The sequence below is a fragment of the Grus americana genome, chromosome 8, assembly GCF_028858705.1.
Source record: "Grus americana isolate bGruAme1 chromosome 8, bGruAme1.mat, whole genome shotgun sequence".
Taxonomy (NCBI): domain Eukaryota; kingdom Metazoa; phylum Chordata; class Aves; order Gruiformes; family Gruidae; genus Grus; species Grus americana.
This window is the reverse complement of record NC_072859.1, coordinates 24943010-24970952: the sequence shown is the minus strand read 5'-3', so window position 1 is coordinate 24970952 and position 27943 is coordinate 24943010. Positions and strand designations below refer to the sequence as shown.

General features: G+C 46.8%; 3 protein-coding genes and 6 non-coding genes across 15 annotated transcripts in view; 3 read left to right on the top strand and 6 right to left on the bottom strand.

The window, feature by feature from the left end:
• Positions 1 to 497: 497 nt before the first annotated feature.
• Positions 498 to 5091, bottom strand: RPS8 (ribosomal protein S8). The gene is made up of 6 exons (XM_054833758.1): positions 5060 to 5091; positions 4522 to 4693; positions 4039 to 4138; positions 2485 to 2660; positions 1391 to 1520; positions 498 to 661 (listed from the first exon to the last, which is right to left on the bottom strand). Exons 1-6 carry the CDS (start codon positions 5089 to 5091, stop codon positions 552 to 554), a joined length of 720 nt encoding a protein of 239 aa, XP_054689733.1. The 3' UTR covers positions 498 to 551.
• LOC129209744 (small nucleolar RNA SNORD38) lies at positions 877 to 948 on the bottom strand. The gene has a single exon (XR_008578188.1). It is a non-coding gene; the product is annotated as a small nucleolar RNA SNORD38 (small nucleolar RNA).
• On the bottom strand, positions 2156 to 2229 carry LOC129209743 (small nucleolar RNA SNORD38). Its single transcript, XR_008578187.1, has one exon. It is a non-coding gene; the product is annotated as a small nucleolar RNA SNORD38 (small nucleolar RNA).
• LOC129209745 (small nucleolar RNA SNORD46) lies at positions 4230 to 4333 on the bottom strand. Its single transcript, XR_008578189.1, has one exon. It is a non-coding gene; the product is annotated as a small nucleolar RNA SNORD46 (small nucleolar RNA).
• On the bottom strand, positions 4695 to 4779 carry LOC129209742 (small nucleolar RNA SNORD55/SNORD39). Its single transcript, XR_008578186.1, has one exon. It is a non-coding gene; the product is annotated as a small nucleolar RNA SNORD55/SNORD39 (small nucleolar RNA).
• Positions 5092 to 6193: 1102 nt separating the features above from the next.
• On the top strand, positions 6194 to 6308 carry LOC129209757 (U5 spliceosomal RNA). Its single transcript, XR_008578201.1, has one exon. It is a non-coding gene; the product is annotated as a U5 spliceosomal RNA (small nuclear RNA).
• Positions 6309 to 8384: 2076 nt separating this feature from the next.
• On the top strand, positions 8385 to 8499 carry LOC129209750 (U5 spliceosomal RNA). Its single transcript, XR_008578194.1, has one exon. It is a non-coding gene; the product is annotated as a U5 spliceosomal RNA (small nuclear RNA).
• A 330-nt stretch (positions 8500 to 8829) lies between these two features.
• KIF2C (kinesin family member 2C) lies at positions 8830 to 27912 on the top strand. 2 transcript variants are annotated; one of them, XM_054833565.1, is made up of 21 exons: positions 8830 to 8968; positions 9092 to 9186; positions 10869 to 10973; positions 11203 to 11251; positions 13918 to 14037; positions 14767 to 14883; positions 15288 to 15388; positions 15650 to 15745; positions 16873 to 16927; positions 17015 to 17177; positions 17439 to 17529; positions 19138 to 19201; positions 20348 to 20439; positions 20674 to 20816; positions 22292 to 22496; positions 22905 to 23015; positions 23580 to 23647; positions 25202 to 25310; positions 25388 to 25504; positions 25878 to 26004; positions 27312 to 27912. In XM_054833565.1, the coding sequence occupies exons 1-21, from the start codon at positions 8905 to 8907 to the stop codon at positions 27386 to 27388; spliced, it is 2169 nt and encodes a 722-aa protein (XP_054689540.1). In that variant the 5' UTR covers positions 8830 to 8904; the 3' UTR covers positions 27389 to 27912. The 2 variants fall into 2 exon arrangements, with proteins under 2 accessions (XP_054689540.1, XP_054689541.1); XM_054833566.1 differs by lacking the exon at positions 14767 to 14883.
• Positions 8967 to 27943, bottom strand: part of ARMH1 (armadillo like helical domain containing 1) — a 30400-nt gene continuing 11423 nt past the window's right edge. For 3 of the 6 annotated variants that reach the window (XM_054833568.1, XM_054833567.1, XM_054833570.1), the window contains one exon: positions 8967 to 9303. In XM_054833568.1, coding sequence (XP_054689543.1) covers positions 9173 to 9303 — 131 coding nt within the window. In that variant the 3' untranslated portion in view covers positions 8967 to 9172. Of the gene's footprint in view, positions 9304 to 13912; positions 14035 to 15073; positions 15207 to 19340; positions 24557 to 27943 lie in introns of those variants that run through there. The other 3 variants (XR_008578045.1, XM_054833569.1, XM_054833572.1) reach the window with 3 other exon arrangements.

Here is a 27943-nt window from a genome sequence, read left to right as displayed (position 1 = left end):
AAGGAACAGCGACAGGGGCTGCTGGCTCAAACCAGAGGACGTGGGCCGCAGCACTGCAGCTCACAGGACAGCCCTCTACTGAGGCAGCAGGACCCCCTTCCCCACTGATGTCACTCCAAGGCCCCAAACGCAGCATGTGCTGACCTAACAACCACAGGAAAAGGGGGGACGTGCCCAGCCAGATCCCAGCAGCTCCCAGAAAGCCAGAACTCTATCGGGGATGGGCATTTCCACCTTGCTCCTGCACACAGCTTTCCAGTACTGGAAATTCTCCACTAGAGCCAGTCTGACAACTCTTTTCCACACCCACTTGGTCCTTTAAGTCACTGTCCTAGAACCCAGGGAGATGTTTTAGTTGAGAGCAGGCAGGGTCAGAGCCCGAAGACACAAAAGCGCTCAGGGATTCCAGGAGAGAGCCTTCTTCCTTCACATTTTACAGGCAGGAGGAGCTACGCAATCCCCCTCCACCCTGCACACGCAAATGAGCACACAACGCCTTTACTGTAGAAGACTCTTGGTTTTATTCGTTCTCTCAGCAGAACAGTTTTCATTCATTTGCCTTTTCTGGCCTTGATCTTCCTCAGGTAGAACTCTAATTCCTTGCCTTCCAACACGTAGCCATCGGCTCGGCCACACTGTCCAGGTCTGGAGGCAATGCAGGCTGCAAGGAGAAGTCATCCAGTTAAAGAAATTTAATAATTCACCGCCCCAGTATATAGACAAAGTGAAATAAGCACTGCAAGCAGTCTCTCTGCAAAAGCACGGAGGTGCAAGTTACCAGTAACAGATACACCAGCTGATGTGCTGGCTTCAGTACCTTCCCCTAAGGCATCCTGCTCTTGAACCTGCTCTGCTGGACCAAGTCCCTAGTGAAGTCCTCTTCAGATCTCCAAACTGTCATCGCTCAAATTCAGTAGCAGAACTGGACATAGGTCTCATCACCAGAAGACTTCAGAACACTGAACTATTCCCCAGAACTTGAAACCAGTCGAAGCTGTTACAAGTTTGTGGAACATTCTCCTGACACACAGTGCAGCCCGTGGGTCTTTGCTCATTTTACAAGTCTTGAGCTCCATTATGTTTCTCAAAGGCCAACCAGGAATGATTAACTCCGGAAGCCTGGCTGGGACATGTACCAATTCAAGCTCCAGAAATAGATTTCCCCTTCCTGCCAGAAGTGGGGTAACTTCGGAGATGATAAAACAACAGTTACATTTAAGACCCAGAAGATACTCCTGCAGATATGGAGAACACCCCCTCACTTTCACCCTGCAGTTAGCTTTATCACAGCGAGTAGGACTCCCAAGATCAAGAGTAAGATCCGCTCTGGCATCCTGTTTGTGCCCCGACTCCCTTATCCCCACCCACGTGAATGCTGCCAGGGACTCACCAAGTAGCTTTCCTTGCTGGAACTGCTCCTCAAGAATACTTGCTATCTTGGCATTCTTCTTTCGCTCATCGTATTTTTTCTGGATCTTCTTTGAACGTTTCTTGTTCAAGATTTCCTCCTCTTCAGGAGTCTAAAAACAAGACCAGAAATGAAGACAAGGTTAAGCATATGGCTACCTTCGGCTAGCACCGGTGGTCTCCAACAACATCAAGGAGACCCTCGGATTCTCAGCGCTGTACTCTTTCCCAAGTCACACCGTCCAGAGGTACAAATACTCCAACCTCACAGAACCAAGCGGTTTCACTTTTGAGGCCAAGAAACACAATGTTGCTAACTAGAGTCTCTGCTGACAACAAAGCACAGTGCCCTAGGGAAGGGTGCTCTTAGATGAAATTGCAAATGTTTCCTTGATGCATTAATCCTCCTCCAAAAGGCGAATACTCTTTCCCTCTCCAGACATGATCAGAGCACTTGGGTGTGGTGCAAGTCCTGGCAGACAGGTTACAAGCATCTCCCCGTGCTTCTGAGCTGCACAGTGCTCAGCTAAAAGTGCTTTGTTTTCAATGCAAGGAGAAAACCTGAAGCTGAGTGCTACCCATAGGGGTTTAAATACCTTTTAGCAGGCTGGGGTTTGGATCTTAAACAAAATTAAAGGCAATGGGTCTGGATAAAGACACTTAAAAGCAAGTTGAAAGTTTAGTTAGCAATCCATAAGCTTCTCATCAAAGCAATCAGTCCCCAGCACAAGGACCTGACCTGCAAAGTCTTCCTCAGCATCATTAAAGTGTCATCACTCTCCCTTCAGTAGCAGAACTGGACAAAGGTATCATCATTAGAAGACCAATGAGATCGACAGCCAGGTCCTTGTGCACAAATGGGTGCAATGCCTCAGAGAGAGCTCCGTGGCACTGGACACTGTTAACAGAGTCAGGCTTATCCTGGGAGCTGACAGGAATGTAGCCCAGACAAGCAATGTTATCACTGATGGGTGCTCAACCCTCTTCTGGCAGGCACTGTCCACTCCCAATGGCTAACTGCCTCTAGCAGGGCAGACTCTACTCTGCAAGGAGTCAAAATGACAATCCCAGACATACCAGTTTGGCACCCTTCTTGCGTCCAAGGGGCAAGGCATAGTGGGCTTCATACCACTGCCGGTATGGGGTGCTGTCAATGAGAACGATGCAATTCTTCACCAGGGTCTTTGTCCGCACCAGTTCATTGTTGGAAGCGTTGTAGACAACATCGATGATTCTAGTCTTGCGAGTGCAGCCTTTCAAAAGAAGAGTATGAATTCAAACCTACAGGGATCAGACAACTGAGAATACAGTCCACAGCATTTCACACATACCCTCAAACCATCTCACACTCATCACCCCACCAAATGTCCTCCAGGTTCCCTGGCACTGAATTAAATTTAACTAAGAGATGTAGCTATTTTTCATCAGTCCAACTTTCTGTTGCTAGGATAGAAACCTACGCCTGGAGACTGATTCATCTCAGGTGAAAAACTGTGATGTGTGGCCTTGCTGGAACTGTCAAATAAGACTGAGCAATGCTAAAACATAAGTTTCTGGACTGGAAGATACCTCAGCAGATGCCAACTAACATTGCACCCAGGGCTCAATCCCATACGTACTTCCTAGAGTTACTGAATTAAGCTGTGTTGAACAAGACTGCTCTGCAACATACACTAGAAACCACGTTTATAGGACGAGGGCTTATGAGTAAATTGAGAGGGGAAGCTGGTGTTTTCACCCTTCAACACCCACCTGAAGCATTCGGTCTTAGCTACTAGATTAGACTGTTTAGCAGTTGCCCGCCCTGGAGACACAGCCCTCCACGTATGGAAAGACCAGACACAAGATGGGTTTTCTCATCTTCGCTCATGTGCCTCATCCTTGTTCTGCAAAGTATGCTCAGTCCCCTCACTTCTGCAATAATGCCTACGAACGACAGCACTTATCACAGTGTGGACAACACTCTGATCACTGAGGAGAAAGCAAGTCCTTTCTCCCTCACACCACGCTAGCCACTGAAACACCACCTCACTAACTGCTGGCTTTACCACCATGCTGAGTAATGCTGAACAGGCCCGGGGTCAAGTTACATGGTTTCCAGTTTGTAACACAGAGAAAACTCACCTTACTCAAGGGAAACACTACAGACTCCCCTCCTGCTTCATGCTCCTGCTTTGCTAAGCAAAAGTAGGAAGCTAAGAAGTAAACCGCATGTGCTACGATTTTTCTGAGAAGTTGTGGCGCTAGGACAAAATCCTCAGCATCTTCCTCTCTTGTACAGGACTGCCTAACTTTTAGTAAGCGTTCATCAATAAACAGAAGAAGTTGCGTTTATGAAGAACTACCCATATTTATTTTTGCCCCCCTGTAGTTTTTCCCCAGTAAAAAGGTAATGTGAGCATGTCACTCAGTGTAACTGATGGTCCAATCACTGTGAATTTAACAGACATCCAAGGCTCCTAAGGCCACACATATCATCACTACGCACACAGCTTCACACCCAGTACTGCAAGCTCCACGATGTTCAAACCCAGCCTACAAATCCACGCTTGCATCATCACCCCTCTACACTGTAGCAGTATAGCTGTAAGACATTCCCCCTCCAACACATCAGGCTTGCGATGTACTTACATTCCGATCCCCAGGAGAAGTTGCCAACATCCAACCGAAGGGCACGGTACTTCTTATTTCCACCCCGAACCCTCACGGTATGAATTCGGCGTGGGCCAATCTGCGGTTAGAAATAAACACCGGTGTGTTGCTGGTGCTGGAACGCTGCACAGCTCATGCACGAGCTCAGCCAAGTCCTAAGCTCAAAGGCAATGTGGTCAGTGTAACTATGACAAACCCCAGCATCGGCAGATACGGTAACTGACCAAAACGGTCTGTTGCATCTACCTAAGGTGAAAATTTCATCACTCCAATTGCCTCTCACTGCAGAAATGTATTACTGCCTTCCACAGGCATAGGGGAAAGCACCACCTTTTAAAGAAGCAGTAACGAATATTTAACAGTCACAAAACACAGCACGTATTTGAACGTCTAACAGCACACAATCAGCAACTCGAGTTTGAAAACATAACTACTGACCACCACCCCCTGCAAATCACCCACCTTAGTGTTGGCAGGAGGTCGCCCCAACTCATACTTCCTCTTCTTGTGGTAGGGCTTCCTCTTGCCCCCAGTCTTGCGACGCTTATGCCAGTTGTCCCTGGAGATACCTGAATGGAGAGCAGTGTGGTCAGAGGACGGCAGAGAGCCCACATGGCCACAGCAAGGCACAGTTCTGAGTCCTCAGCTCTCCAAGGTTGGTATCCGCACAGTGCACTCAGCCTTATGCAGCAGTCAGAGAAGCTTCATCATTGATACTCAGATCCACCTCGACTTCCTCCCTTCCAGCACAGCTGTACAAAGCAGACAGACTCCTTCCACCATGTCAGACAGGCACCCCTTTGGGAAGCAGCCTCCCAACCTACCTCATGTGCTGGGCACCCTATAGGAAGTGCCCCATCCCAAGCTGCTAGGCGCCCTATAGCAGACACCTAAGTTATTCTCTAGGTCTGGTAGATCACCTATGGAAAGGAACTCCCATCCCACCTGTCTCCTGGGCCCCTGAGAGACAACCCAACACAAACCCCATTCTGCTGGGTACCCCATAAGGACTATCTCCCCATTGTACCACATCTCCCGTTTCCCTTACAACCCTCATCAACAAGCGAGGTACAGGCACCCCCCACCCTACGAAAGCCGTCCCACCTCATCCGCAGGGGTCCCAGCAGGAAACGCTCCCTCCATAGCCCCTTGAGCACCACAGCCCCAGCGCCACCCCGAGCGAGCCCAGCGCTCGAGGCCTGTAGCAAGGTAAGGCCAGGCCGTGCGCACCCCCCCCGCCCGTCGCCATGTTGGGCCTGGGCACCCTCCCCCCCGCCAGCAACTCGGCGCCGTCGCGGCCGCCCCCAATGGCGGGCGATGCATGCTGGCGGCACCCTCCGCTGTCACCCGGTACGGGGCAGGGGCGGGCAGCGGCGGCGCGGCGAGCGGATGGCGGCGGATGGCGGCCGGGCCCCACGGCTTCCCCACTCACCCATGGTGTGGCACTGGCGCAAAGAGGGAGGGGCGGAGCCTCACGGGGCGGTTTGGCGGAGCGAGCTCTCGCGAGGTCGTGCCGTCACCACGCCGCCAGCGAGGGGCGCGCGCCGTTGCCTAGCGACGCGGCGGTGCTGAAGGGGAGGCGGTGGGCGATGGCGGCGGCCGGTGCCCCCGAGGCCGGGTCTCGGCGTGTGTCAGCGCCGGGGCTGCTCTGCCGGGGCACCGGCGGCCTCAGGCTCCAGCCCGCGGGCCCGGGAGGGAGGAGGGCATTGTCGGGGGGGTTCGCCTGTCGCGGGTCCGTCCTTCCTGCCCCGCGGGTCACCTCACCAACGCCTGCGGGCAAGGCCGAGGTCCGGCCTCCCGCGGCGGGGCCGGGCGGGCGCAGCAGCCCCCGAGCCCCCCGGACTACGGCCGTGCTCGGCGCTCCGGGCCGTGGGCGCCTCATTAGCATACAACTTATTAGCTCTTTGGCTGATTTGCATACCCAGGGTGCACCGCGGACCGGCGGCGCGGCCCCGGTAGTGTTTTCCACCGCTCCCGCGGGGTCCCTCGGGTCCGGGCGCGGGGCCGTGCCGTGTGCGCGCCGGAGGGCGGCCGGGGAGGCAGAAGATCGAGCGGGGACGGGGGGCGGCGGGGGTCACCGTGTGCTTTGGGGGGACAACCGGAGGACGGTGTGTGCGCGGGGAGAAAGACTGTCATACTCTGGTTTCTCTTCAGATCGTATAAATCTTTCGCCTTTTACTAAAGATTTCCGTGGAGAGGAACAAGCACGAGTGTCGTGGAATTTTTTGAGGCTCCACTTCGGTGGAGCTACACATTGTTGGTAAAAGAAAGAACGAATTAAAGGGCGGAGGGAGATCACGGTGCTACTGTGGGGGCGGGGGCGGGCTTACATATTGTCAGGGCAGTTTGTACGGGGCTGGTTTGGATCAGCGCTGGAAATAACGCTGACAGCACAGGGATGCTTAAGTCACTACTGAGAGCGGTTACGCAGCGTCACCACCTGTTCTGCTCCTCACGCCGCCCCGCCAGCGAGCGAGCGGGTGTGCAGAAGGAATTGCGAGGGGACGCAGCCGGGACAGCTGACGCCAACTGACCACAGGGATATACTATGCTATATGACGTCATGCTCAGCAATAAAACCGGGAGGATGATTGGCGGGGGCGGGGGGGCTGCTGCTCTGGGACTGGCTGGGCATAGAAATATAGAATGGATGGTTTGGGTTGGAAGGGGCCTTAAAGATCATCTAGTTCCAACCCCCCTGCCATGGGCAGGGACACCCTCCACTAGACCAGGTTGCCCAAAGCCCCATCCAACCTGGCCTTGAACACTTCCTGGGATGGGGCATCCACAGCTTCTCTGGGCAACCTGTTCCAGTGCCTCACCACTCTCACAGTAAAGAATTTCCTTCTAACATCTAATCTAAATCGACCTTCCTTCAGCTTAAACCCATTACCCCTTGTCCTGTCACTACACTCCCTGATAAACAGTCCCTCACCATCTTTCCTGTAGGCTCTCTTTAGGTACTGGTAAGCCGCAATTAGATCTGCCTGGAGCCTTCTTTTCTCCAGGCTGAACAATCCCAACTGTCTCAGCCTGTCCTCATAGGAGAGGTGCTCCATCCCTCCGATCAGCTTCGTGGCCTCCTCTGGACTCTCTCCAACAGCTCCATGTCTCTGCTGTACTGGGGCCCCCAGAGCTGGACGCAGTACTCCAGGTGGGGTCTCACAAGAGCGGAGTAGAGGGGCAGGATCCCCTCCCTCGACCTGCTGGTCACGCCTCTCCTGATGCAGCCCAGGACACGGTTGGCTTTCTGGACTGCAAGCGCACACTGCCGGCTCATGTTGAGCTTCTCATCAATCAATACCCCCAAGTCCTTCTCCTCGAGGCTGCTTTTGGTCCATTCCTCGCCCAGCCTATAGTTGTGCTTGGGATTGCGCTGACCCACGTGCAGGACCTTGCACTTGGCCTTGTTGAACTTCATGGGGTTCACACGGGCCCACCTCTCCAGCCTGTCAAGGTCCCTCTGGATGGCATCCCTTCCCTCCAGCGTGTCGACCACACCACACAGCTTGGTGTTGTCAGCAAACTTGCTGAGGGTGCACTCGATCCCACTGTCCATGTCGCTGACAAAGATGTTGAACAGTGCCGGTCCCAGTACTGACCCCTGAGGAACACCACTCGTCACCGTTCTCCACTTGGCCATTGAGCCGTTGACCACAACTCTTGGAGTGCGACCATCCAGCCAATAGGTGGCTGGATGCCACCAGGCATCAGTGCGTTGTTCTCATTTGTATCACTTGTCTTTCTTGGGTTTTATTTTCCTGTTGTTGTTTTCTCTCTTTTCCTGACATTTTTTTAAAGTAGCATTATTTCTTCTCAATTATTCAACTGCTTTTATCTCAACCCACAACTTTCTCACTTTTACCCTCCCAATTCTCCCCCCATCCCACCGGGGGTGGGGAGTGGAGGGAGCAGCTCCGTGGGGCTCAGTTGCGGGCTGGGGCTGAACGGGGACCCACAAGCGCTGTTTGGGCTGGGCCAGGAGGGGCCTGTGCGGTACCGGGACCGGCAGCGTTGACCGGGCCCCTCCGCGCCGCCACCTCGGTACCGTGTGTCTCATTACCGTGTGCCTCATTACCATTCGGCTGATTTGCATACCCAGGGTGCACCGCGGCAGCGCGGCTCTGTCCCGGCCCCGCCGATGGCCGCCGCCGCCGCTGCTCCGTTCGGGTCTGCAGGGCTTGTGCGCCCGCGGCGGGGCCGGGCCACGCTGGGCCGGGCCGGGCCGGAGTCCGCGGTGCCGGGAGCGGGCGGGCGGGGGTCCGTCGCCCTGACTTGTGGGGTGCGGGTCCGGCGGTCGGTGTGCCGGGGGGAGAAGTGCGAGTATACTCTGGTTTCTCTTCAGATCGAATAAATCTTTCGCCTTTTACTAAAGATTTCCGTGGAGAGGAACAAGCACGAGTGTCGTGGAATTTTTTGAGGCTCCATCTCGGTGGAGCTACATTTATTTTGTGAAAAAACAGAACAAAGCAAGCTAACTTTAAAATTCCCCAGTCGCATCCGTACCTTCTTTCTCCACCATCCCCGGTGCCGCTGGCTCTTCCCGCAGCCTCACACCGCTCGCGCTGCCGCAAGGCCGCCGATCACGCAGCGGGACCGACTGCGCACGCGCGCCGCACTATACCCTGAGCGCGCGGCCGCCTACAGGTCCCGACCTGTAGGCGGCCACGCGCCCAGAGCATGCTGGGAAGTGTAGTCCCTCCCGCCGGTGTTTCCCGGTAGGCCTCGCGGCACGCCGGCGCGCGGGGTTTAAATCGGCGGCGGTTGCCCGGCGCTGGGTTTCACTGCCGGGCCGGGAGGTGAGGTCGCCGCTGAGGAGCCGCTCGCTCTCCTTGTGTCCCCGCCATGGACTCCCGCCTCTACCGTCACGTCTGTCCCGGCCGCGTCGTTAACATCCAACGGAGCAATGGTGAGGGGTGGGGACGGGGGAGCGAGACGTCTGCGGGGGTCCCGGTCACCGCTTCCCGTAGCGCCCCTCAGTACCCGGAGGTATGGGGCGGGCGGGCCGGGGCTCAGCGCTGTTCTCTTCCAGGCTTGATTCACAAGGCGACGGTGAAGACTGTGAACGTGGAGCGGTCCTGCGTGTCCGTGGAGTGGTCCGAGGGCGGTGCCATCAAGGGCAAGGAGGTGAGTGACGGCCCGCCCCGGCCTCTTCCCCGGGTGCCCGCTCACCCTCGTCCTGCTCCTGGGCTCTCCCCTCCCCGCTGGCGGCCACCGTGTTCGCGGCCGTGCTGCCCGTGCTTCCTGTGGGAAACAGGGAAACAAAGCCACGCGTGTTTTGATGTCGGGCTCTCGCTAACGCTGTTGGCTGCTGATTCTGAATGTCCCCCAGTCCCTGTTTTCCCAGCTCTGGGGGCTGTTTTTTGGCTCTTCCTGTCTTTAACAATGACCTTCAGGCTTTCCTTATGATTTAATGTGCCCTGTTTGATTTCCAGATTCTCTATGCTGGTGTAAAATAAATGTCGTGTGAGATTGGGGAGGAAAGGGAGCCTGGGGCACTCGATGTGGATGAAGTCCTGATACTTAACAAAATTTCCTGTGGTAACTGAGCAAACATGCTTGTCCTGTCTGTTTCTCTGGCAACCTATACTCTAGAATTTAGTTAAAGTCTTAAGGTTGCCATTGGCTGGTTCTTTGAAATGGGATCTTATGCTGTTTGTGTGCGTGCTGCATTCAAATGTGCAAAATTTGCAGATGCAGGTGTAATTGCTGGCTCAATTGTGTGTATATCTTATGATACTAAAATTCTATGAACACAATTAAAAAAACAGCAAATTTTCTTTTACACTGTTAGTATATATTGTTCACATATATGTATTTGAGCTAATTTACTTTCTGATTACTTAAAGATTCCATATAAATAAAATTTGATAGATTACTGATGTCAGAACGTGGTATCTCCACATTTTAGAGGCTCACCTACTTGCTCTTTCTCTTTTTATGGACTCTTAATTTATTTAAGTAATTTAAAAGTTAATTGAGAACTCAACAACTTCCTGGAGTGATGCTTGTGTTGCTTTGTGAGGTGCATCCCAGTGCAAGCTGCTGTGATACAGGAGTCTTTTGTGTACATATTCTTCCAACCTCTTCTGTGGGATCAGGTTCGAAAAACTGAATGGAGGGAGTTACTGTCTTTTGTGCTTGAGCCTGCCCTTGGCTGCCTGCCCGCTGTCGCTATCCCTGCCCTGCAGCTGCCTGTGCCAGGGCGCTGCAGAACACAGTGAAAGCAGGATTATGACTTCACTGAAGGGTCAGGCAGGAGGTGGTAGCTGGCTCTAGGTAAAATTACAATAGCAAGTGAAAATGCAGGTGAATTGACTCGTGGATTAGATGCTGAATCCTTCATTTCCCAAAGTTTAAGCAGCTCTTTGAAGTTTATTTCAGTAAATGCAGTCACACAGTAAACAATGCTCTCCTAGCACAGAAGTCACAGAGCAGCTGAGATTTACTAAGATTAGCAGTAAGAGATTAAAGCAGCTGATGCCAACTGTAATGTGCTTTGCCCATCCCTTCAGAAGTGCTCTATGGCACCTGCAGAGCTGTGTGGTGTTTGTCAGGTGAGGGTAAATGGCTTACCCAGCATGTTTCTTCTTAGGATATTCAGACATATGAGACTACTCAAACAGAATATGAACTACTGTCTTGCCCTTCCAGGCATTTTTAGCTTAACTTTTGGCAAGCAGTGGGTCAGGTTTGTTTGCCTGTACAGAAAGTCAAGGTTTAAAAAAAACCCAAAAAAAACCCCAAAACAACTGTAAGAGGTAGCAGCAATATTCCCACTCTGTAAAATCCTGCCTTTGCTCTTGTAGATTGACATTGATGATGTGATAACAATAAATCCTGAGTTATCAGAAGAACTACCTGCTGCAGACGTGAAAGAGAACCTTCCTTTACAAGAGAATGTAACTGTACCGGTAAGTGCTTTAAAGTGATTTAGCCTCTCCTAAGGCACTAAAGTGTCAACAGTATAGGTCTTGTTATAAATAATACCCTCAGTCTTAAAGTTTGAGGTTTCTAACTTGTCTTTTCTGTTTCATAGTTAGACTTTGGTCAGAAATCTTTGTTGTATCAGTGTTGTCTCGAAGTGCTGTGCTAGGTGTTTGTAGCTTACTCTGATTACTTACAGCATACATTGTTTTTCAGAAACAGAAGCGTAGAACAACCCTTTCAAAAATTCCTGCTCCACGGGAAGGTGAGAAAAATGTTCTTTTCTCTGCTATATCCTTATGAAACAGTGGTGGTCTTTCATTGCAGCCATAATATTCTAGCTGAGTGTATCATAAGGCTGCTTATTCACGCAATGCTACTAAAGACCATTCTGGTTTATACCAACACTTTGGACTCCTGAGTGCAGAAACTTTGCTAACAGATTGCTGTCCTGTTCCTGTCAGCTCGGGTTTGTTGATGTGCTGCCCTTTTCTGCAGCATTGCTGTAGTTATTCCTTGATACTGCTCTAAATGTCACTAGGCAGTTACTGTTGCAGTGAGTTTTAAAGTTTTGTGTGGAGTTTTGTAAATGCCACAAACAACAAAAGGTAAGTGGCAGTTATTAAGATTAGAAGTCTCAAAATGAGAGTGGAAAGGGCAAGAAAGAAATGGTGGTGACAAATGGATGTCTCCTCTTCAAACAGTCTCCCTAGACAGTAACTAGAGCTTTATCCTTGGAGACATTTCAGATCAGGCAGCCAGAGTGCCGGCTGGTGTGCCATAGCTCAGTGATTGTGTGTCAGGACAACGTTTTGAGCAAAGCCAGAAGAGAAGATAGAGGTGTCAGTGTGGGACTGTGAAGGAATTGTTTTTCTTGAGGTGTCAGGAGTTAGAAGTGTCTCATTTTTTTTTCCTTCTTTAGCTTATTAGTTGACTCTTTTGGCTTTTTGCAATGCAAGTGGCAGCATTGCAGGTCTATCTGTAATACACTTGTGTGATGCTGAGGTTGAATGGTTGCTGTTTTAATGATTCTCTTAAAGTGCATAGTTAGCCAGAACTTCTGCTTTTCCATGTGATTGAGCTGTAAACAGAACAGCTGGGCTTGTCTGGCCTCTTTTGTTGTATGTGATGCAAGACAGGGAAGCGGGTACCAGAAGACAATGGTACAAATCCCCTTGCATCAGAGAGGCAGGGGTAGTCCAAGAAGCTTAATGTGTCAAAAATTGTTCTGTACTAGAGCATCCAGATTGTCCTCAAACCCAGAGAACTCTCCATAAATTTTGTGAACTGGCAAGCAAAATGATGTGGTAAAGTTGTGACCATCTCTAGATGGGTCAGTTAATGGAGCTGGATAGTCAGCTAGGAAAAGAAGAGTGGTTTAATCCTGTCACCGATTGATGGAAAAATGTCCTCACAGAGGTCATGGCATTCCTGAAGTATAGAATCTAATTGCAAGTCTGAAATATCTGTTGCCTTTCCTTCTGGCACAATCTTGTCCCTGAAGACCTGCTCGGAGTACAAGAGAGAAGCAGTATTTTCAGTTTTCCTCAAATATTATATTATAGCTAGCTAAACCCCGTGAATGTCAGTGAGTAGCTGTCCTGTTGCAAACACTGCACCAATTAGAGAGCTGACATTGGCTTCACGTTTTGGTTCTTGAAGATTGGGAGGTGTCTGTCTCCATCTCATTCAGGGAAGTGAGAGAAGCAGTGCTTTCAGAATGAGTTAAGAAACAGATACTGCCTCAGTCCTCCGAATTAAGAATTTTGGAGGATGCTGAATATCCTCATGTACAAGAATCACTTGAATCAAACTTATTTAGATGCAGCAAATCCTCCAGTTGGTATGTCTGTCCAGGAGTACTAATGTTTACAGAAAAAGTGCTGCTGAGTTTGTGATGAGATCAGGTCTGGGTGTGTGTGACAAAAGCAAATGGAATAAAATGGCATCTCTGAGTATAATGAAACTGATGCTTTTTGTTCCCAAAATTGCAGCAGTGACACCTAATGTCTCTGCACCTGAGCAGAAGATTACAGGTAAAGAGTTAACAGATACGAGCACTGAATTTCATGGGTACGGTTCTAAGGAATTTGATCCAGAATTGACATTTACCCTTGGTCTGAAACTGATCTGGTGCCCTTTGAAATCATAGTGATTAATTCTGGATAAATTCTTGTGATTGCTAGAGGTGAAGGCATTTAGCTTTATCACACTTATATCACACTTCTATTTTTTCCTATCAGATTTGCTTTCTTCACAAATCTATTGAGGTGTATGTTGCAATCCCTTCCCTAGGAACCTTTGCGACTTGGTCTCAGTGAAAGAAATACCTTGGCATGTGACAATGGAGACTGCCTACAAAAGGACCATTTCCAAAGATTTTCTGTTGTGGGTCTTTTAGCTGAATATATATATCTATGTATAGGGTCTTTTGGCTGAATTTAGTATTATCAAGCTCCTGATGCACTGTACACCATGCACACTGTTTGTGCGTGGGTGCTGTGAAAGTGGGCATGATGGTGCCCATGGCCAGTTGCCAGATTGCAGTACTGCTGTCACCCTCAAACAGTTAATTCACACAGCCCTGCAACTGTGAAGCTTCAGAGGATTTCCCAGTTCCCTGATGTGTAATTTCCTCTTTCCTAGGTATGTAGGTTCTGGAACTGCCATATTAGTGAATCCCTAGTGATATCTGAAAGAAATTCACTGGAAGTACAAATCTGGAATGAACTGTTTGCTTTTCTGTAGTGGTATATTTCATGATCGCTTTTCACCCACCTACTTTGTTCTGCACTTTGCTAATGCATTGGAGATCTGGAAATGGTCCTTTTAACCACACCTTGTTCCCCACTATTCTGCATTTTGTGAGCACTTGATTTACTTGCAAATGTCTGAGTGTCTGAGGCTGACCTTGAATTTGTGTTTCCAAAGCTGTGCGTGGCCGTTCCAGGATGTCTGTTATCGCAGAATCGCAGTGCAGCCTCCAGGAAAATGAGATGGGGGTGGATCCCTGCATTTCTACACAAACCAGAAACAATTCCTCAGTTCCTGGTGAGTGGAGAAAGAATACAGTGAATTCTTACTATGAAGCAAGATGTTTTGTATATGTTTAATTAGGTAAACTGCAAATCCTGGGGGAGGAGCAACCTCTACCCCTTTATATATAAAAACAAGAGAGATGTAGAGGTCTGCCATTATGTAAATATCCGGGGCTCCTGCCTGAAGGGGTTCCCAAAGGACTTTGGAAACAATGTTGTTGAATAATGATGTGCTTTATTAGCCAGAGAGCTGTGGGTGGATGTGGTATCTCCCTAACAGCATAAAGTGGTATTCCCAGGGCTGGAGTGGGAAGAGAAGTGCCTTAATACTACTGACAATGCGCTTTGTAACTACACTGGTAGTAGTTTTACCTATACTGGTTGAGTAAAGTAAGAATTTGAGCCTACTTGAATTACAAAATTGTAGTTGTTTATCTTTACCCTATGAATAGGCATGCCTTGTGTATTAAGTTCTGCAAAGACATTGAAATAAGAGGCTTGATACTAAATTCTTGTCTGGTCAGTGTGGCCTTGACTTGTAGCTTTGAATAAAAGTTGGTGATCGGCAAAGGATTAAAAAAAGTATATATTTGCACACTTACCACAGGTTTTAGCTAGCTTACTCTCTTGATCCAGAATCAGAGCCGAGGAATGCTTGTGGTCTGTGAGGCTTTACAAGTTACAAAATTATTCTTGATCTTTGGGACCTAATTACTGGTTTTGGTCTGGCTTCTTTCTGCAGTTGGCCGAACCAGGACTAGCAGGCTAAGCTGTGCTCCAGAAGCCTCACTGACAAATGTAAATGGAAATATAGAGGATCATCTGCCTGCTGCTAGAATGAGCTCTTCAGTGAGCCCAGGTACCAGGGAGCAGTGGGTAAGAACTGACTCGCCAGTCAGCATTGCATCACTATGTGATGCTGCTTTGCATACTCCAAGACTAAACCTTTGAAAAGGTTGCTTGGGCAGTAATCTGAATATCTTGAGTATTTTCTATTACAAAGGTATAATTCTGTTACAGCAGTATCTCCTCAGAAATACTGCCTTTACCTTAGAGTGGCAGTGAGGCTTGCTAGGCAGTTTCTGTGGTAGGTAGATCTGGTTTGGGAAGGAAGCACTGCAAAATAAATGACCATCCTTCTGAAGATGATTTTTTTCCTGCACACCTTAGTCTGTCAGTGACCTGGAAAAGTTGAAATATTTGTATTGTGATTAGAATCTAGTATGAAAATTTAATCCAAGGAAATGTTTTTATTTTACCTAGTTCGGAGAAGATCTAACATTGTGAAAGAGATGGAGAAAATGAAAAACAAGAGAGAAGAAAAGAGAGCTCAAATTAGTGAAATCAGGACAAAACGTGCACAGGTGGAGTACTCTACATCAAATAAATACACCAGTATGGGGAAATTCTATAGGATAGTGCATCACAGTAGTTGAAACCAAAACATTTTGGACAGGCTTTGTTCTTATGAAGCTGTACATAAGGGTGAATTGATTCTAGTTTCAGAATGTTCTGAATCTTGTGGCCTTTGAGATAGTTCTAATTGTATACAGCTGTTTAGTATGATCTGGGGCTTTTTGCTGCAACAGGTTAATTACCTTCACATCCATGCTTTTTCCATGCAGGAATTTGACAGCAGCTGTCCAAACTGGGAGTTTGCACGGATGATCAAGGAATTCAGAGCAACTTTAGACTGCCAGCCATTATCTCTAACTGACCCAGTAAGCAAATACCGAGGCTACTGACTGCAGCCTGTATGGACTTCTTTATTTTTGCACTGAAGATTTTAGCATATGAGCAATTTAGTGCATTGCTGCACCTTGGAAATCCTCTGAGCATAATGTGATCTTGAGGGACCTGGTGGTATATGTGAGGTCACTTACCTCCTCCACTTAGGGCTAAGCTACCTTGCATTACTTTGCACTTCAACAATCATTGTGCAGTGATTTGTGTGGTAATGTCAGTATTTTTCAGAGCTTGTAAATGGCAGAGCCTATTACATGGTAGCTTAGCTTGTTGTAGGTATAGGTACAAGTTAAAACAGACTGTTGCCCTGTAACAGAAAGCATTATTGCATGTAAGTCATATGTTAAAAAGCAGAGGAGCAAAAGTAGAGGTCAAAAACTAGAACAAACAGGTTTGGTTGAGATCTCCAGCAATTGTGGAGGAAGCATTGTTTAGTACCTGAGAACAAGTAGTCCTTGTCTAGCAAAAGCCTTGTTAGTGAAAAATGACAGCATTTAAGTTCAAACTAGGTTAGAACATGAGGTGGTTTGTGTGCCTGCATCCTACGGGGCTGAGAACCAGCTGTTTGGTACATATCCCTGCATGACAGAAGAAGAGTTTGTCATCTTCTGTTTCTGCCTCACCCAATAGAACATGCACTTCCTGATGTGTAGCTGTGCTGCACAAATAGCTAAAGCTGCCGTATCAGTAAAGAACTCTAGGTCAAAAAATACTTCTGGGGTGAATTAAAATAATAATTTGCTTTAATTTGACTGTAGTTGCAGTATTGATATCACATGTTTTGCTGGGAAAAGCTGGCCATGGACTGAACTTTTTACTAATTCTGATAGAGAATATTTGCAGCACTTTCTATAGCATAGCAGCATTTCCACCTGATATATTGGAGCATATTGATGTAAAGGTCAATTGTTTGTAGTGTTTCTTTGGCACTGAATGGACTTTAAGACTTACATCCCTGCATGAGTGGGTCTGATCAGTAGCAGAGGCAACTCTGATTAGCATATGGAAAAGTAGATGTGAGGGAACATTGGGTCTTTCTGTAATACTAAGTAGGTGTGGGTGCAATTGGGAAATAAAACTTGTTTTCTTACTTTTCTTTTAGATAGAAGAACATAGGATTTGTGTCTGTGTGAGGAAGCGCCCTCTTAATAAACAAGGCGAGTGTACTGACAAAGCAGCTCTGTACTTGAGCAGTTTCACATTGCTTACTCTTGTTAAAACTTGAGGGTCTTTTCTGTCAACAGAACTTCTAAAAAAGGAATGTGATGTGATTACTGTTCCGAGCAAGTGTGTCCTGCTGGTGCATGAGCCAAAGCAGAAAGTGGACCTAACAAAATACCTTGAAACCCAAGCGTTTAGATTTGACTTTTCATTTGATGAATCCTCTTCTAACGAAATGGTATACAGGTAATGCTTTCTTCTTGTTGGGAATGATTAAAATAGAGCTATGACTAGGCGGCATCCTGGCTTAGAGAAACTGCTACCTGAAATAAATATTAAAATCCTTTTTGGAGGAAATCAAAGGACTGAGAAGTCTAAAGCTTATTTTTGGCATGGCTTTGCTGATTTCCTAAGGATTTGCTTTTATTTGCCCTTTTTTTAAGGAAAACTGATGAAGCAGGGTGTGAAATGCCTGCCTTAACTGTCTTTTACCTTCTGAATATCCAGGTTCACTGCTAGACCTCTTGTAGAGACCATCTTTGAGGGTGGGAAGGCGACATGCTTTGCATATGGCCAGACAGGCAGTGGCAAGACGCATGTAAGTGTTTTTCTCCAAGGTCTCAAATTTTCTAGCTTTAAAGTATTTTAAAGCTCCTTGATGTTGATAATGAGTAGGATTGTATAAGGAGTTTGGATATTGGGTTTATTGTCTTAAAGCTAATACTTTGCCAGTTGTTAATCCTCTTTTTCTGTACTTATATGTATTAGTGGGTTTCCTTTGAGGTTGTGAGAAAAGTCGTACTAAAATAACCCCATAGCTGGCTTTTTAAAGACTTAGGATGTCCTGATGTGTGTTAGTCATGGCTATTCCTTGCCTCAAACGGCCGTTGCTGTCTAAATCAGCCTGCAAAGGGGGGCTATTAGCCTACATTTGAGACAAAGGCTGTCATCTGTATTGTGTTTTGATCTTGGAGGTATTCCAAAGACTTCAGTGACTATATAAGTCTCTTGTTGCACCTAAAATACTTAAGTGATCTGGTATTGTTTGTGAGGTGGGCAAATTAGTGTGTTCACTTTCTAATCGCTCCTTCCAGTCTACCAGTTGCAGTTTCAGGAGACCTGAAGATTGTGTTTTCTGCCTCAAAGGTGATCTGCTCTAAATTTTCAACAACTGTGTTTGTCTTTTTAACTTTCTTCTGGAAATTATAGGGAAGGAAAGTGGGGAAACTCTTTTGTCACAGCATGATAGTGGAGTCAAATTTGCTGTCTTGTTCTGCAGGAAGCCTTTACCTCAAACCACAGTGATCTGGACTAGGCTAGCCTGCCAGTTTGAGTAATCAGGCAGTTGCTGTCATTCCAGTGTTAGAGGCAAGTTTTAGGTTAGGCTCTCCTATCATTAGTGCTACATAGTGAGCTGTAGATCTCTTCCAGTAATCCAGAAGGAAATTTGGAAGGTCATAGAAGTTTGGATGTAGGCTGCCTCTGTTGCACTGGAATGGGCAGACAAACCCTGAACATCGTTACAGGAATACAACTCTGAGGCACTAAAATCACAGGCAATGAAGCCACTTTACTTTCCTGATCCTCGGCTGCAGCACTAGTGCAAGGACAATAGCTGTACCTTGAGACTGGAGTGCTGCGTATTTAAACTCTGGTCAATTTAGAATGTGTCATGGGATTGAGTTGTGCTTTAAATAATTGACTTTTTCATATAAAAGTGGTAGAGAAAGTCACCAGGATAGCACTAACTTAAAGTTTTGTTGGATTAAAGGTATCTTGGTCAAAGGAGTTAAAGGTATTGTCTACTCTAGAAGTTTGTGTTTTGATATCACACATGTGAGCTTTTTCAAGTAGCAGTGAAAATGCTACTCAACCTATGTCCTAAAAAATGAGGCTTTGTTTCCTCTGACCAGAGGCTATTTGGTTGCACTGTCAAGGCCACACGTTTCCCTTTGGAGGAACAACTGCTTTGACTCTGCGCTGCAGACCCTTACAGGCACTCAGCTGTTGTTTTGCATAGTGCAGATCTTCCTTCTGAACTGATAGGGAAGCAAGAAATTAATTTTGTCCTGAATTGCACTGTGTTCTAATCATAGCACTGACATCGGAGCATATATATGGTAACTTCCTAGTATGTTCTCAGGACTAAAATCAGGTAGCCTGACTTGTTTGTACACACATTACCTCTGGTCTTTTCTCTTCACAGACCATGGGTGGAGACTTCTCTGGGAGAGCACAGAATGCCTCAAAGGGCATATATGCTTTTGCGTGTAAGTTGATTCTTCTTTCGATATGAAAAATCAAATTAGTGCTTGTTTTTCTTAGATAAGATCTGGATTTGTATGGTTATTTAAAAACTTTTCAGTAAAAGATACATAAAGTATTTGTGTTTTCAGTACTAGGTAGTGGTGCTTGTTGCAGGTGGTATGATTATTTTTTATCAGTTTCACAAAATATTTTCCATCCAGCCTGTAAGTTTCTAGATCCACACAATTGGACAGAAGATATTTGCTTTTGAGGCAAAGAGATGACATAATTTCTGGGCTGAACCATTTAATTTTGATCCTTCTGCTTTGCTTTTGCCTCAGACTAAGGATGATGTTTGGAAACACCTGACTAGGATGCAACAAAATCTAGCTATTTCTGATATAAAGCTTGTTATACAGAAAGCATACGAACGTATGTGTTATGTTTCTTCCTGTAAGCATTAGTTGCAAAAAAACTGGCACATGGAAATTATTTCAGAAAACAGATGCTTAGAAGCCTCTCATTGATATAATGCCTAGAAAGCACCATGAACCCTGACCTCTTCCACCTTCCCTTTAGAAAAGCATATTGTGAAACTAGTCTGTGTAGCAATGCAGTTGAAACAAGAGCAGCTGTTTGCTAGTCTCTGAAAATTAGTTATGACTGGCCCTGAAGGAAAGTCTTTGCTTTTCAGATTAATTTCAAAGTCTGAAGACTAATTGTGAGAAGCTGTACTGGATCCAGCCAAAGGGTCAACTAATTTGTTATATTGTCTCCAAACAGCAGCAATGCAGGTGCTCAGGGATGCATGTTTTCTAGGCTTTCAGCAAGAAGTGCTTGAAACACAAATACCTTACTTTTTCAGGCCTGTCCAAAACAATAGCAGATGCCAGTGTTCCCCCAGGATCAGTAAGGATTGCTGTCTGCAAGTGATATTAGCAGTAGAAACTTCTGAATCCTCCTGATTTCAGTCCCTGGATGAGGATGCTGCTGAAACTGTTCTCCAGATGGTAGCCCAGCACTAATTGTTCCACTAGCATTTGTTTAGGGCAACTGTCATTTGGCTGTGCTAGACACTGCCTTATGGCTGTGCAATGTTTGAAAGTAGATCAAATAGTAACTAGAACATGTTTTAAACTAGTTAGCTAAACTCTGCCTTTCCTCACTAGCACAAGATGTCTTCCTCCTCCTAAACCAGCCCAGGTATAGGAGTCAGAACCTAGAAGTCTATGTGACTTTCTTTGAAATATACAATGGAAAGGTAAGACTCTTTAAAAAATCTTAACCTGACTTCTTTGGCTGAATGTTTCATAAGAAGCTATGTGAAACTTACTGGTTTCTGTAGTTCTATACAGTCTGCTCTTGGTGTGTTTGGAATTGAGTTGGAAAGCTATGTTAAAGGTGCTGTTTCTATATAGCTTTCTATAAAAACAGCACAGAATATTTACAAGGAGACTTCATTCAGATTTGCCTCAAACTTGTTCCCTGAATATAGGTGTTCGACCTCTTGAATAAGAAGGCAAAGCTTCGAGTCCTGGAGGACGGCAAGCAGCAGGTCCAGGTTGTTGGTCTCCAAGAGAGACAAGTTGGCTGTGCTGAGGATGTCATCAGAATGATTGAGATGGGCAGTGCCTGCAGGTTTGGTGCCTTAAAACCACTAAGAAGAGTCATGTCTACAAAAAAATATATGTCTGTAGCTGGTGCTTTGAGACTTAAACAGGAGCTTGTTGTTCCCAGTAATAGGCAGGCACTGAGCAGCATCTCTGCCTGAAAACAAGAAGGTGGTTACAGAATAAAGGGCTAGCAGGGATAGGTTTAGCCTGCCTTCCATAGAGAAGGTCAGAATTCATGGTCCACATGTTCTCATGTAACTCCAAGAGGAGAGAAACTACTTACATGAGGAGATGGCTGTCCTGGTGCCATAGCTAAACTGAGCAGTTTAGCTGCTTTCTAGAAGTATCAGCTAGTTTACAGGAGCACAAGTAGCTCCCTGTGGGCTTGTAAGATCAAGGAGGAGCAGCTGGCATCAGCCTACAGTTGCAAAAATGCTTTGCCTTAACTGCAGGCCAGATGAGCTATTCCAATAGCAACAAAAATGCTGCATCTTGTTCAGGGATCTTGTCTAAAGAATCCTTGAGAGTAGGTGCCAAGGGACAGCCGTAGGCTTGGCTCGTCGTCCTGGCAGGAAGACTGCAGTCAGGGCAACTCTACCATTGTGCTGGTGTCTTTAATCAGGAGCTAAAATCTCCATTACCAAGCCTTATCTGTCTTAGTTGCAACTGCTGTGGAAACATTACTAGGCAAATGAGAACTCCCTGGCTTCTGTATTACACTGCATGTGCAGATATGTGCATCCAGCACTCTGCTGTGTGTGCTGCTTTGACAGTTCAGCCAAGAACTGTTTAGCATTTCAGACAGTTCAGCCAAGAACTGCTTAATATTTCAGACTCCTGCCTTACTTTAGGACAACCTCCCTCCCTTTCCCCCAGCAACAGGGACTCAGGTGGGACAGTGAACCTGCCAGCGTTCTCAGGGGGTGATAGTGAAGATCACAGGGAGGTTTATGGTAACTTATAGGACTCCAGTCTTTGTCTTGTGGTGATGGGGCAGGTGCAGTTGCACAGCAGAGGTAGTGCCAAGGCAGCTTGGCTGGAGAAGGGGATTTACCATGATTGCAATGTGCTAGCAGAGCTAATGCTGCTCACTGGGGAGCTTAGCTGAGCTTACTGTGTAATGGCAGATGCATTAGGAAAATGACATGTGGCTTGCTCTGAGGCAGGGAGATGCAGTGCTGAAGATACATCTTTCAGCTCCAAATGCATGTAAGGTGTCAGCAGTCAGAAAGGCATTCCAGTGTAGGATGGCTGAGTTGAGCCAGGCAGATTAAATAGCCTTAAATCTACAACTGGGGTGCAGGGTCATGTTTCTCACAGTAGTACTTCTGTGCTCTTATATCAGAGGTAATTCTATAATTACTGCAAACTTTGAGGTATTAATGTGTGGGATAAAACCGTGGAGGTTAAACAACTTAATTGAATGGCTGCAGGTCACTGTCGGCACCTGTTGCATTTTCTGTGACATAGTTCTAATGCTTGTTTGCATCTTTGCTGTAGGACATCTGGGCAGACTTTTGCAAATGCTAGCTCTTCACGGTCACACGCCTGCTTCCAAATCATACTACGCCGAAGAGGGAAACTACTTGGCAAATTTTCCTTGGTGGATCTGGCAGGAAATGAGAGGGGTGCAGACACATCTAGTGCTGATCGGCAGACACGAATGGAAGGTGCAGAAATCAATAAGAGCTTGCTGGCTTTGAAGGTGAGCTATAGTGTCTGGAGCAAATAGCGCTAATCAACACATGGATTCTGTTCAACTCTGGGGTTATCTGTTCTGTTTCTTTCCAGTGCAAGGGAAAAAAATAGCCAAAAAATCCATTTAGAATATTTCCAGGAAAGCAGTGTGGTCTTGTCAGGCCAGACACTGGTACAGCCGTTTCAAGCTTCATTCAAGTTGTCTTTTGGTTTTTTTGCATGTGATGGATATACCAGCTGTCCTGTGACAGTCAAGTACCTGGAGTATATTTAAAAGGCTGTGAAGCACTTACAGAGCAATAGGGATGACTGTTCTCCAGTCTCTTGGGTTTACCAGCAATTGGTGGTTGATAGCTTGCAGAGCTGTTTGAGAAGAGATGCAGATATTGCATTCACAAGACTTGTCTTTTCTTAGGAATGTATCCGAGCTTTAGGGCAGAACAAATCTCATACCCCTTTCCGGGAGAGCAAGCTGACCCAGGTGCTAAGAGACTCCTTCATAGGAACAAACTCAAGGACCTGTATGGTGAGTATGTGTGTGGCACAAACACACACACTGCTTATGGGCTCTGCAATTTGACCAAATAGCCACACGCTCCTCTTCTAGAGTGAGGGGACTTTAAAGTCAGAAAGCTTTGGTTCTCTGAAAAAGTCAGTTCTCTTCCTCCACTTGCCCATGGTGGCAGAGATCAAAAACTGGTGAGCTTTGCCCAGCCCCAGTAGAAGCAGGACTGCAGAAGTCACTTTCACACAGTGAATCTACAGTAGAGCCTGGTGCGCCCTCAAAGGGCTTTGCTTCCCACAAAGGGTGCACACAAAGCCAGTGGAAAGCTGGATACAGGGCCGCTGGCATGTCACACAGAAGCTATAATGAAAAATGGACTTGTCTGAATGTCTCAACTCTGACCCTTTGCCCTAGAATCATAGAATCTTTGAGGTGGGAAAAGACCTCTAAGATCATCAAGTCCAACTGTCAACCCAATATCACCATGCCCTAACACATCCCAGCTGCCTGGTGAGATCTGTAGGGCCATTAACATCAGTGAAAGTCAGATGTGGGAATCACTGAGGTCTTCTGTTCTGTTTGCAGATAGCAATGATTTCTCCAGGCATGAGTTCGTGCGAGTATACCTTAAACACACTGAGATATGCTGACAGGTAATGGCCTTTCTGACCTGGGGATTCTACTCACGTTGCACAAGGTGTTTTGGCTGCTTTTATTCTGACCAAAAGTTCTCCTGTCATTGCCTGTAATGGCAATTTGGAGGTTGGTTGTTAGGAGCAAATTATCTTAGAGCTGTATTATGAAACTAACCTGGGTGTTCTCTGTGTGAGACATAACAGAGATTGTATTAAACTGTGACTAATGTCTCCTTTCCTCAGAGGAGTCTCTCATGCTAGACTTCAGACTGCCCTGGTTTTTGTAGGGATGTCCTGAATGGTTACCTCCATGCTCTTTACTTTTTGTAGTACTTTGGGTCCCATCTGTAAGTGGTGTGCTAAGAATGAGTCCCTGACACAGCCCTACAGATGGCACAAAACTCTTTGTGTTCTTGATGGACTTTGATATGAACTAATAGAGTATGACACCTTGGAGACTTTGGGTGAAATCTGAAGGACCTGAAGAACTCAAATGCCTCTAAGCAGATGGTGAAAGTGTGTTTCGAGTGCCCCATGGTTAACTTTGGGTACCTGCAGGGCAAGGTAGATTTGCAGGGACTGAGCCTCAGGTTTCTGTGGTGGTCCTGGAACCCCTGTGAGAGCATAGTGAGTACCTCCTGGTATCTGCTTTACATGCCTCTACACCCCTCTGATGAGGTGACAAGTAAAAAGACTGTCACTTTTGTCATATCTTACAAGATGACACTTGCACATTTGAAGCTCAGTAGCTTGCCTTCATTTAGTTCACAAAAGGCTGCTTCATTCCTTCCTGGAAAGCATTCCACTCTCTGAAAGGATGTATGGTAATGCTTGTCAAAAGCATTCAGGAACACTGTGAATCTTGATAGATTTCCAGATCTGGTTCTGGATTGAAGCTGTATTTCTCTTCTGCTGGACAGTGCTCACCTGAAAGTACAGGACAAAATACAACATCTGACTTAGTGTCCTTAAGTTAAGTAAGAGTCTAGTCTTGAGTTGGGCCATGGCATTCTTAGCCAGTGCACAAGGCAAGTTCAAGCTATAAGAAAAGGGGGTGTTAGGCTGAAACTCACTGGAAATATGAAGCTGACACTAGTAATTGGAATGAAATGCCCAGCTGGCATGTGACATCTACCTCTAGTACCATGTCATCAGCCATGACTTTTATCCTTCTTATAGACCTATTCTGGCACAGTGGGTCTCTGGGAAAAATCAACCTTATTCCTTTTCTTTCCATACTAAGTTCTCTTAGCTGGTCATGACAGACCAAGCTGACATGTGGAAGACAGCTTCTAAGAAAGGTGCTGCTGGCAATTAGCATTGTGTACTTGCACATTTCTCTCCAGGAGGGGTCTTGAATTGGGCATGGAGGCAAACATCTCTCTGCTCTCCTTCCCACTGCCCTTCTGGGCTTTCTGCCCATGTTAGCTTGTTCTGGGGGTGGTAATGTGCTACTTAAGTGCAGCTGAATGTTTCTTGCTGAGCGCTGATTGATTGCAGTAGATGCTTTGTGATGCTGTAGCCCAGAAACTGCTGGAAGAAGAGTTTGAGTGACAATTCTTCTTGTTGCAGAGTGAAAGAGCTCAGCCCTCATAATGGAGGTGGTGAAACACAGAATCAGATGGAGACTGAGAATGAGGAAACGGAGACCAGTGGGGAAGGCTCATGTCTTCAACACAGTGTATGTGTGCACAGTGGGCTGAACAGATCTCAAAGCTGGGAACAACTTGCTGTTCTTACTTGTGCTGTTTCTTGTAGCTCTCCAAGGATGAGGAGGAAGATCTCTCTCCCCACATGTTCAACTTTCGTGAGGCTATGACTCAAATCAGTGAGCGGGAGGAAAAGGTTGTAGAACAGCTTAGAGACCTGAGACAGGTATGTGGAAGAGGCAAGCCCAGCCCAGGCTGCCTTCTGCATGTTGTGATAGCAGCTTGCCTTGTCTGAGCCAAGTGCTGCTGGGTAGGCTGTGGGCTGTAATGCAAGATGCTGTACAGTTGTGTTATGTTTCCTCACTGGCAACTTTTTCCTGTTATTTCTTGCCCAACTGGTTAAACTGGGACATTTCAGTGCTTGTGGCCAGCCAGTCCCCCTTCTGCTCCAACTAGCAACCTCTACTTGCTGCTCATGAGCACTGACTGGTACTGGTCTGTAGAAGCTCAGCTCTGTTGATTGGTGTACCAGATTTGAAGAAACTTAATTGAATTTCCAGAAAGTCAATTTCTCATCACTGTTATCCTTCTAAATATAGAGAATGACGACTGAACTTGACTACCTCTTGGGAATCACGGAGCAACCAGACTATGATCTCGAGACCTTTGTGAGCAGAGCTAAACACTTCGTGGAGGAGAGCTCAAGAAACTTCCTTAGTGTCAGAGGTATGTTAGTGCCTGTCTGACTAGCACAGTCACTAATCTTTTTTGAAAGACCTGAAATAAGACCAGCGTACCTGTAGGGGTTTGAGCACCCAGGCCTTCTGCATAGCTTACGGTTGGGTTACTTTCTTAGGTGATCACACAGATCTGAAATGTCCTATTGTCTGCACTTTCCAAAGTAAAATTTTGGCTAGTAACATCCACTTGCTTTTCACTGCTGTATAAAACTGCCTTCCCTTGAGCAGAATGCAGTATCCACCAAGAGCAGGTGAGCTGAAGTCTGTTTGGCTAGGTGGTTAAATAGTTTACTTTTTGCCTTGGCCAAAAAACCCAGACTTTGAGAAATAGGTTCCAGTGCCATGTCACAGGGATTCAGAGGAGTATGCCCACTGTTTCCACTCCTTTTTCATGGATATCAGGCCTTAATACCCATCTGCCAGGTGTATACTGAGATGCCATGTCTGCCAGCACCTGTGTTTGGGCATGCCTTTGCCTTAGAGTGCACTAAGTAATGTGCAACAAAATCCCTCCAACTGTTCTGTTCTCACCCAGTCTTGAGACTTCCCAGCTCTCTGCAGGAGGATGTCAGCTGCCTGTTCCCTGAGCACTGCCTCCCTTCCTTTGGACCATGGTGGCTGAAGTGGTGGTAGAGAGGCAGCAAGGCAGGTGTCTGGGCTTGGCTGATACATGGGAACAGAGTGCCAGGTACAGACTGCCGGACTGGGACAGGGGAAGCGCCACTGGTGGCAATTGCTACTTTTCTACTGCTGTTGCAGTAACTTGGGCTTTGCTACTTCAGCTGTTACAGCTGGTGTAGTCTTTGCCTCAGAAACAGGGCTGTGAGGATTTGAGTTTTTTTTAAAGGAGGCTGAAAATTGTGGCATCAAAGTGAACTGTTAACTTGAAGTAGTAGTGACTTTTTTTTAAACAGGCCTGACTGTCCTCCCATCTCAAATGCAGCCTGATAGCTCTATCCCTCCATTCACCATGTCATGGGCGGTGACAAGATAACAAGAGTAAATGCCCTGCTACCCTCTGCCTTATAAGCCAGGGAAATCTGGCCCTCTGGGATGGTTGGATTAGTGGCATCTAGTTTGAACTGCAGACTGCAGGCTTGAAACTGTTAAGTAGAAATGAACAAGTATGGCTGAAGACCTTTGTGGGACTGGGCAGGATTTGATGTTGGCTGAGCAGTTCTTGCAGAATTCATTTTCCTTCTGTGGCCCTTGAAGACCCTTGCTGAGGGGGACAACTGGGCTGGGAAGTTCAGCTTTCAGGCCAGCCTCCATCACTCCCCTGTTCCCTTACAGAAACGCTGGATGCCCTGGGGATTGCCATGCAGCTGGAAGAGCAAGCCAGCAAGCAGATGAGCTGGCAGAGGCCTTAGTAAATACAGCAAAACCTGGTTCACAAGCAGTCTTCTGTATGTCTTGCATGTTTGTCGGTGGTTTGTGTAACTGCTGTTTTAAATGTGGTAAAGTGTCTGTGGGTCATGCGTGCAGTGAACATGGCAGCCTCTCTCTTCATAGCCTCGTATCAGGGTACTTGGTAGGGGAGGGGAGCCTGAGGGGGGGCAGAGATGTAGATGTGTCCGGCATCTGGCCCTTTGCTAGGGACAATGCTCTCCTCTAATAGAACTAGATACACATGTATCATTTTCTAGTGTACGTATAACTTTTCCAGATGCACTTGAAGCATTGCAGAACTGTTGCAAGTCTGGCTTTTCTAGAAAGAAAATGGACTGATGTAATTGTAAAAAATCAGTATTTTAAGAAGTTTGATAAATAAATGTTCCTGGATTTAATTATCTTCTAAAATATATTTCTTGCTGATTTTGGTAAAGTCTAACAGCCCCTAAAGACTGGCTGATTTCTTGGATGAGGTTTCTTTTAAAAGTCTTTACACTTGTAATGTTTACATAAAAGTTACTCAAAATAAATTT